The 9,836-nt window shown below is 44.9% G+C and overlaps 2 protein-coding genes across 2 annotated transcripts in view; one reads left to right on the top strand and one right to left on the bottom strand.

Annotated features, from left to right (window-relative positions):
• Nucleotides 1-8,236, bottom strand: part of Clhc1 (clathrin heavy chain linker domain containing 1) — a 35,920-nt gene extending 27,684 nt beyond the window's left edge. The window contains exons 1-2 of the mRNA XM_005359165.3: nucleotides 7,940-8,236; nucleotides 2,860-3,120 (exon numbers count right to left, since the gene is read on the bottom strand). Of these exons, the coding sequence (XP_005359222.1) occupies nucleotides 2,860-3,036 (177 nt within the window). The 5' untranslated portion in view covers nucleotides 3,037-3,120; nucleotides 7,940-8,236. The remainder of the gene's footprint in view (nucleotides 1-2,859; nucleotides 3,121-7,939) is intronic.
• A 66-nt stretch (nucleotides 8,237-8,302) lies between these two features.
• Nucleotides 8,303-9,800, top strand: Rps27a (ribosomal protein S27a). The gene is made up of 5 exons (XM_026785379.1): nucleotides 8,303-8,362; nucleotides 8,459-8,523; nucleotides 8,897-8,951; nucleotides 9,262-9,347; nucleotides 9,657-9,800. The coding sequence occupies exons 2-5, from the start codon at nucleotides 8,476-8,478 to the stop codon at nucleotides 9,798-9,800; spliced, it is 333 nt and encodes a 110-aa protein (XP_026641180.1). The 5' UTR covers nucleotides 8,303-8,362; nucleotides 8,459-8,475.
• The last annotated feature ends 36 nt before the right edge of the window (nucleotides 9,801-9,836 follow it).

The following is a 9,836-nucleotide window of genomic DNA, read 5'->3' as shown; positions in this document are numbered from 1 at the left end:
TAGGCTGGCTTCGAACTCACAGAGATCCGCCTGCCTCTGCCTCCTGAGTGCTGGGATTAAAGGCGTGCACCACCACCGCCCGGCCAATTATCAAAATTTTAAAAAGGTTAAGAAATAAACAGAAAATTTACATTTTTCACATACTGATGATATATAGAGAATAAAGGGATGATATATAGAGAATAAACTTTCAAATCTGAAATTATGTTTGTTCATCTCTGCGACATTGCTTGGGTCTGCTACCCTCCATGAGTTTTCTTTAGGTAAATAGTATTTAAACAAAGATATTCGGGAAGATGTGCATTTTACCACATGTGGTCTAGAGAGGTCGTTACTCTGGAGATGCAGCTTTTCCCCATACGCACACCACCTGTGCCCCAACCAGGAACTTTCCTGAGGAAAGGCTTCCCACATTGGGTCTCCTGCTCCCTGCTCCTGCTCACCTTGTCTCGCATGCTCCTGTAAGGCTCTGATAATCCAGCTCAGACACATTAGAGGGTGTTAAAACACCTGCAGTGTCTGTGGGCCAGAAGAAACGGGTGGCAGTAAAAAGAAAAGCACTGCAGTGGAGGACGCACACTGGCACACCACCCGTAGAACAGAGCTGGCAATGTCACCTTACACACACAACACTTAAAAGTTGGGGACTTCTTTACCACCAATCTACTGATAGCTCCTTGAAAATTCTGCTAGACTAAGACGACAGAAGCCCCGTGCCTTAACGGCAGGTTCACTGGGTTGGCTCTTCATTCTCCTACAGCCTCCACCATTCCCTATCTGCTCACCTAGCCTATATGATTCTTTTAGAATATTTTTCCGACCTCTACTTTTCTTCATTCCTTTGGTGGGTATGCTACTTTCTACTTTCTTGTTTCCCTTTCTCTTTTTTAAAAAATTTACTTATTTACTTATTTATTATGTATACAATATTCTGTCTACATGTATGCCTGCAGGCCAGAAGAGGGCACCAGACCTCATTACAAATGGTTGTGAGCTACCATGTGGTTGCTGGGAATTGAACTGAGGACCTTTGGAAGAGCAGGCAATGCTCTTAACCGCTGAGCCATCTTTCCAGCCCTCCCTTTCTCTCCTTTTCCTTTGGTTTCATATGTCTCAAGATGACCTTCAACTCACAACATAGCTAAGGATGACATTAAACTTTTGATATTCTTGCCTCCACCTCCCAAGTGTTGGGATTACAAGTGTGCACCACCATGCCAGAGTTAAACCATGCGGTAGTGAGGATTGAACCTAGAGCCGTGTGCCTGCTGCCCAAACTACATTCCCTGTCTCTGTACTTACTTCTCCTTAGAGTAAGGAATTCGGCTTTTAAAACACTCTTCGTTGGGCTGGAGAGATGGATGGCTTGGTGGTTAAGAGCACTGGTTGCTCTTCCAGAGGACCTGGATTCACTTCCCAGCACCCACAAGGCAGCTCACAACTGTCTGTAACTACAGTTACAGCTCATCTAACACCCTCACACAGATATGAATGCAGACAAAACACCAATGCACATAAAGTAAAAATTAAATTAAAAAACTGCCTTTTTTAACATATATTCATCATAGATAATGAGTTTCATAATGACATTTCCATACATGTGTTTTAATTTTAATCCACTTCCTTTTCCCAAACACTTGCTACTTCTACCTTATATTTATTTATTTTGGGGATTCAATGAGCTTAATTAGGATCGCTTATATGAGCATAAGTGAGAGATTATTCATAAGAGCATAAAGCAATTGACCAGTGACTACAATACTGAAGAAAATGTCTCTTTCCCTAGCCCCCAGCAACCACTGATGGCCTAACGATCCTCAGAAGGAACTAGGCTTTTATTCACAGAAGAAACAAAACTCAATGGAATGTTTAAAAATCAACCAAAACACTGAGTTCCCCAGGCAGGCCATTTCTGTGAGGTTGAGGCTAGCCTAGTCTATGTTGTGAGTTCCAGGCCACCTAGGGCTACATAGTGAGCTTTAGAAAGGCTGAGTTCTGATTCTGCCTTGTGTGTTTCACTCTGGGACAAAAGTCTAAGCTGCATTCTTCCTCCAAGAAGCAGGAAAGGATGGTGATGCACTTTTGTTGTCAGGGCATCTTCCAAAGGATGGGATAGGAAATGCTAGGCAAACAATTTAGAATCAATGAACAAACTGCAGTTGTTCAAGAAGAGACAGTAATTTCCAAAACTGCAAGGAATAAAATCAGACATGCCATGTAAAACTATGACATTTTGTAATCGAGTCCCATTATTTCCAGGGCTAAAATCAGCCAAAGCCTTTATGCACCAGATCTAGACCTCTATGAGGATTCACATTGTTTAGATGAAACTTCTGGTTGATTTATTCATGGATTTTGATATGAGTCATCTTGCTAGTGGCCTCCAATTCCTGGTTGCAAGGGATCTCCCAGCCTCCCTACCCGCTAGGATTACTGCCATGTGCCACAGCAGCTGACTCAAGAGGTTTCATTTAGCATGTCATATCATATCTAGACCAAGATTTTAGTGATATCAGGAATAAACCTAGAACATAAACCACTAGCTCTTGTTCACAATGCAAATTCCAGCAAATCAGATGGCACCTTAACAGGAAAGGGTAAAAATGGTTACCAGAGGGCACAGCCAAGTTGGTGACAAAAAAGTATCTTGCTAAACTAAAATAATTGACTCTAAGTAGCAGTCAGGAAATGTAAATGCAGCACCGAGCTTTCCCCATTCATCCTTGTTTAACGAACTCTGGATTCTCCAAAGAGTATACAGAACGTGGCCGACAAGGCAGTAGTATTTCTGAGGCAGAGGTTAAGCTAGGTAATGTATAGTCTCCTGGAAATGTCCCATCTTAAAGAGCATCATGGTACCTTGTCGAAAACATTTCGGTATATGGTGAAATACTCGTCAGCAGGTCCTTCCTCGTTGCAGCCCACTCTCTTGGTTTCTGTAATTATGTATCTTTGTATGCTTTCCAAAAACTCCTTGTCACTTCTACTAATGATGGGAGGAAGAACTGCATGTTTGTTTACTTCCTGGAGTGACATAAATCTTAATCTGTAAGCTTGTTCACTGGAGAAAAATCAAACTTTGACCTTCTTTTGCAACAAAGCCAAAAAACTTTAGTGAGCCTGAAATAAAACATGACCATCAGTTAGTCTATAAACCTACAAATGTTACATCAAAAGTCAATTTAAAAATATGTATTTTAAAAAAAAAATATGTATTTTTCAGAAAAAATTCTTAGGGATCTGTCACTGAGATAAATATTTCAGTCAAAGAATTAAAATGCCCATGCTATTCTACAGACACTTGCTATGTCCCCAAATACGTCAGACAATTAGGAACTCTCTCTCCCCTTAGGGCCAATGAGAAGGTTCATCAAGCAGAGGTATTTGCCAGAGAACCCGAAGACCTAAGTTGATACCCAGAATCCAGCTCAAGGTGAGAGGAGAGAGCCAATTGCACTAAGCTGTCCTCTGACTGCCACACACAAGCCCCCTGCCCAGTTATGCACACAAAGGATGGCCAAATGGAGAAAACAACCCTTCCCTTAGAAACCAAGCGGATTCCTCTGATGGTATCATTTAGGTGATAGTTTCATAGGTTTCAACACTTTACAAACTTTGTATTTTACAATGCTGGGGACTAAATCAGGGTCATGAACATGCTAAGTAATTAGTCTACTAATGAGGGATACCCCAGTCCCTCTTTTTAAAATTTTTGTATTACATTTTAATAATTGTAAGGATGCATGAAATAATAAGTAGCTGTAGCCGGGGGATGGTGGCGCACGCCTTTAATCCCAGCACTCGGGAGGCAGAGACAGGCGGATCTCTGTGAGTTAGAGACCTGCCTGGTCTACAGAGCTAGTTCCAGAACAGGCTCCAAAGCCACAGAGAAATCCTGTCTCAAAAAACAAAACAAAACAAAACAAAACAAAACAAAACAAAAAAAAATAGTAAGTAGCTGTGACTCCACTCTTCCAAAGGGAGGTTTGTTTCTTTCATGTGGGAACTACCGTGTGTGCTTCTTGCCGATACAAACAATACTTCTCTATCTCAGTGTCTGCCTAGCCCTGTAGCACCTTCCCTCACTCAATGGGCACAAATAATTATTAGGTGAGTGAGTTTTGTTTTGTTTTAAATTGTTATTTTAGAGACAGGGTTTCTTGCAAACCTGGCAGGTCTTAAACTCCCTATGTAGCTGAGAATGGTGTTGAAGACCTTCCTGCTCCCACTTCTCAGATGCCAGGATTATAGGCATGCACTACATGATTTAATAAATAAATGAAACCCCAACAACAACAAAGCATAAGTTCTGGGGCTGGAGGGCAGGCTCCCCAGCTAGGAGCACTGGGTACTGATTCCCAACACCCACATGGTGACTCCCAAAGCACACATGCCTTCTCCCCAAACACTCAGGCAGACCTCTTTAAACTCCACACACGGGGCAGCAGAAAAGGCCTTGTTGGGAGAGTTTTCAGCAGGGAGAGTTTTCAGCAGGGGAAAGTGTACGGATGAGGCAGGGTGATGGTGAAAAGAATGAAAATTCATGAAATAGATTAAACTATCCATGAATAGAAAGTGAAAAATTTAAAATTCCCTCTTGGCTATGGAAGACAGAACATAACCTTTAATCCTAGCATTTGGGAGGCAGAAATAGTTCGATCTCTGTGAGTTCAAGACCAACTTGATCTACACAGTGAAATTCAAACCAGTTAGGGCTACAAAGTAAGACTCTGTCTCAAAAACAATAAAATGTTTAATTTTTTTCTAAAGAGCTCTAAAGATAGCATTTATTGCGTAGTATGAAATTCCATTAATTATTTAGCCATCCCCATTAAACACTATAAATAATGCTGCTTTGAATAAATGTTTCAGCTAACTTTATGATGTTTTGGCAATATAATTAATAACCAGTTATCTGAAATAACATATCAAACTTTAAATATCACAAAGATAAGAACCAGGACAGCAGTCTGCATGGTGGTACATGCCTTTAATCCCAGCACTTGGGAGGCAGAGGGCTAAGTTGGTTGACATAGTGAGATCCAGGCCAGCCAGGACTCCATAGTGAGACCTTGTCTCAAATAAACAAATTAAAATAAAAAATAAAGGAGACTTCACAATAATTTTAAATTACAAAAGACTAAATTTATCTTTACACGGATGAGTTAGATAACAAAAGTCAATTTACAAGAGGACATAAAGTAGTCCCACCACAGAAACAAACAATGTATGGTTAAAATCTTCTTTAATTTAAAAAAGTTATTTAGAGCCTGGCAAGGTAGCACATGCCTTTCATCCCAGCACTTGGGAGGCAGAGTCTGGTGAATCTTTGTGAGTTTGAGGCCAGCCTGCTCTACAAAGCAAGTTCCAGGACAGCTAGGGCCCTGTCTGGAAAAACAAAAAGTTACTTAGTGTCTGTGTATATGTGGGTGGGCGCATGCTTGTCATGGTACACACAGAGGTCCGAGGACAATTTGTGGGAGTCCTTCCACTCCTTCCCTGTGGAGGAACTGAACTCAGAAAGCACATTAGCTCACTGAGCCGCGTCATTGGCCTAAAGTTTCCTCAAATAGAACCAACTTGTTTACTCATTAGTTAAACCACTAGTTTTTGCAAGGTCTATTTTGTATTTGATAGCTAGGGATTCAGCAGTAAGATAAGGTTCTGATTCCTCAGAGCTCACAGTCTAGTAAGCCAGTCAGAGTACAGGTAGGTAACTGCAAACAGCACAGGGAAGGGCCCAACTGTTGGGCACGTGTGGTCACATCCTCAAGCTCTGGTGGTCTATCAATGCCCTTTAAGGGGTCAATAACTTTTTTCCCTGTGACTATCTTATGTCTTCATCCCTCATGTTTGAAGGTAAAGCATTTTATTCTTTGTAGTGCTGGATATCATGTAGCCCACACATGCTAGGTCAATACCCTACAACTCAGATAACCTTTAACCCCGAGGTAAAGTATTTGACTAATGTAGATGACACTTTTCTCTACGTCCACATTAATGTGGGTGCATGCAGATGTGGGGCCAGGAGGATCATGTGTGTCCTCGGATCATAATAAGAGGCCATGGATCTTTTTTTTTTTTTCGAGACAGGGTTTCCTTGAAAAACTTTTCTCCGTAGTTTTTGGTTCCTGTCCTGGAACTAGCTCTTGTAGACCAGGCTCACAGAGATCTCGAACTCACAGAGATCCACCTGCCTCAGGCACCCAAGTGCTGGGATTAAAGACGTGCGCCACCACCGCCTGGCTTGGATTTTTTTTAATTAATTAATTATGTATGTATGCAGGCCAGAAGGGGGCACCAGACCTCATTACAGGTGAGTTGTGAAGCACCATGTGGTTGCCAGGAATTGAACTCAGGACCTTTGGAAGAGCAGGCAATGCTCTTAACCACTGAGCCATCTCTCCAGCCCATCTACGGCTCATTTTAAAAGTGTTCTAAGATTTAGTTGGTTTAGGGGTGGGGAACACTGTAAAAGGCTGAGGGCGACTTGCTGCAGTTAGTTCTCTCCACAGATCCCAGCCCTGACAGGCTCAATAGAGGTCAGAGTCAGTAGTTTACCCTGAGGCAAGACCACAAACTGAGACCACCCAGGCGCCACCCAGGAAATTCCTTCGGTTCCAACCAACCACTGTAGTTAGGACCACCTGCCAGCACACACCCACTGCTTTTCACTAGGACATCCCTAGACAAATGTCAGCCAATCAGGGGTCCTGAATCTTAGAAAGCACTTACCCCCACCTTTGCTACTACAAAAACCCAACTTTAACTGAGCTCAGGGCTTTCCTATCACTCTAAAACGTTGAACACATGGAGAGACCGAGTTTGCAAACTAGTGTAAGAATAAATGGCTCTTTGCTTTTGCATAGGGGACTCGGTCTCCTGGTTGGTTTGGGCGTGCGGGGGTGGGAAGCAGAGAGACGACGACGACGACACTCTCCACCATTTGGATCCCCGCACAGAACTACAGATGTCAATTCTCTTTACTGACTGAAGGCTCAACCTTCTTTTAAGACATTTGTCACGTGGCTGTACTGCCGGTTCTGCCAACCCCCACCCTCTCACTGAACCTGGAGCCCAGGATTTAGCTACTTTGGCTGTCTAATGAGCCCTAGGAAGTTTCCCATCAGGCACAGCACCTTTTTTTTTTTCCCCAGCGGGTTTTGGGGTTACAATATAGACTTTTGCATATCAAGCATTTTATATACTGAACCATTTCCCAGCCCATTTCTACTTTTCAAAATGTGTCTTTTGGAGGTAGCAGCGCTAGTAGATTAAAAAGAGGAAAGAGCCAACACAGTGTTAGGAGGACAGAGATAAAAAAAAAACCACACCAAACAAACAAAAAGCAAAACAAAACAAACAACAACAACAACAAAAAAAGACCACCACTACAACAGAAAAAAAAAAAAACTCGGGAACGCCTACGTTTAGGGATAGGAAGAAATGACATTAAGAGTCTGTACTGGGTTTGTGAGGTGCAGAAGGGACTGGGCGAGGGCACGGCCTGCTCCTAACTGGTCTGTTTTGCCTATTTCTCCGGAACAGTACATGCTCCTAAGTATTTTTCCCAGGATGGACAACCTCCACGCCCGAGCTTGCAGTCGAGGCCTAAACAATCATTCTGCAGGTATCCTTACAGTACGGCTTTTAAAAGGTGCAGAGATGAAAATTCCGATACATTTAACCGTTTCACACTCGGACGGCGCGTGCGGCTCAGAAGCTTCCTCAGACTGGAGAAAAGGTAGCTGAGGGCCAGGAAGGGAGGTGCAAGGAAGCGGCCGCACCCGCACTCTGGAAGACTTGGTGTGGGCGCCACTGTCCTGGGGACGGCTGAGGACGCCCTTCTCTCGGGGACCAGCACAGCGGAACCCCGCGGCTCCTCATTAACCCTGCCTTTCTAGGCATTTCCGGCGCGGCTCCATCCCCAGGTCCTCACCTGAGTCCCTAAACCTGCTTAGAGACTGTAACCAGACAGCCCGCCCGGAAGTGTGGCACTGCATCTTGGGACAAGTAGTTTTAGCAAGAAGAAAGCAGCGAAAAAACTACAATTCCCAGCTAGACTTGTGTTACCTCTCTTTTCTCGTGCTAACAAGCCCCCTGTAAAGGAAAGCCCCTCTTGGTCGCATCGACTGTATAAGGGCGCCTTTTGAAACATTTTAAAGTGGAGCACTACGTTTCGAGGACCCAAATGGGAGAAAGAGCGTAGAGAGATGGAGCGCCCGCTAGTCTGGCGCTGCGTTAGACAGCCGCGGTTTGGCGGCAGCGCGCAGGCACGGGCGTGGACGCCTAAGGGGCGGGTCCTTCGGCCGGGAAACCCCGTTGGCCCGCGAGGCTCTTCCTTTCCGATCCGCCATCTGTGGTGAGTGTGTGCTCCGTGGTCCGGCTCCGGCCGGTGGCCTTAGGCGTCCGCTTTCACCGGGGTCGTCGGCTCTAATCCGTCTCTTTTCGAATGTAGGTGGCAGCGCCGCCAGGATGCAGATTTTCGTGAAGACCCTTACGGGGAAAACCATCACGCTCGAGGTATGGGCCCGGCGGCGTGAGAGCCGCGGCCTGGCGGAGAGCTCAGTGCCGCCCGAGGCTTGAGCGCGTCTCTGAGTTCGAAGCTTGGCCGTGAGCCGAGGATGGGTTGCTTACAGGCGCCAGAGTTGGGTTTTCGGTGCCGAAAGTTGGCGGCGACTGCCCCGTTCCGAGTCGCAGCGCAGGCTCGAGCGCGTGGCTATCCCCTGCGGCCGGCGCTCGCCCCGGCCTGGGAACGGGGTTGGCTTGTAGCACTCCCGGGAGGCTGTTCACTGCGTCGCCCGCCTTGAATAGGTGCCGGCTTTGTGTAACGTGGAAATCTGTAGAGATCGATGTTCTAGTTTCTTAGCGTTTAACTGTGTTTTAAAACTTGTAGGTTGAACCCTCGGACACTATAGAAAATGTCAAGGCCAAGATCCAGGATAAGGAAGGCAAGTGATGTTTTGCCGCTAGAGAAATCCATGGTTGTGTGACCTAGGCATATTTGCTCTTAGGGTAGAAAACAGATTAACTTTGGAAACTCTGCATGATAATTTTGTTTCTACGTGTGAATTTTAACAATATTTTCCCCAGTTTACTGTCTCACGGAGGCTGTTAGCATGTATTAAATGTTCAAGCACGTTCAAACATGAAAAGAGTTGAGTAGTCAGTGGCTACTGTTCGCAGTTGTTTGATAGAGGGGTATCTGTAGCTTGGTATGCACCTAGTTCGATTAAACCCGGTATTTATTCTTGCAATTAGGAATTCCTCCTGATCAGCAGAGGCTGATCTTCGCTGGCAAGCAGCTGGAAGATGGCCGTACTTTGTCTGACTACAACATCCAAAAGGTTGGTTTGGGGGGAAACTTGGAGAAATAGGGAAGATGGGATTAGATTCCATGCGAGTCCACTAACATTGAGAAGCACTGCAGCTGGTTACTGTTAAAATGTGATGATGGTTGATCTTTTTGATTTGTGGGGAAAGGTCTCCTGTAGTCCAGGAGGGTCGTTATGAACTCCTGAGATGCTCCCACCCCCAAGTGCACTGTGGGTGGGGTGGTTGCTGCTGGAAGGCACAATCACACCTAGCAGTTGACAGACTGGAGTAAGGATTGTTGATGCTCCAGGGCTTGATGCCTCCTTGATCCTTCACAACAGGAGTCCACCCTTCATTTGGTGTTGAGACTTCGTGGTGGTGCTAAGAAAAGGAAGAAGAAGTCTTACACCACCCCCAAGAAGAACAAGCATAAGAGGAAGAAGGTGAAGCTGGCTGTACTGAAGTACTATAAGGTGAGCTGCTGAAGTGGGGATCAGCAGAACCTGTAGTCGATTTGGAAC

This window comes from Microtus ochrogaster, linkage group LG1 (assembly GCF_000317375.1).
Source record: "Microtus ochrogaster isolate Prairie Vole_2 linkage group LG1, MicOch1.0, whole genome shotgun sequence".
Lineage (NCBI taxonomy): Eukaryota > Metazoa > Chordata > Mammalia > Rodentia > Cricetidae > Microtus > Microtus ochrogaster.
This window is presented reverse-complemented; position numbering and strand designations above follow the sequence as displayed.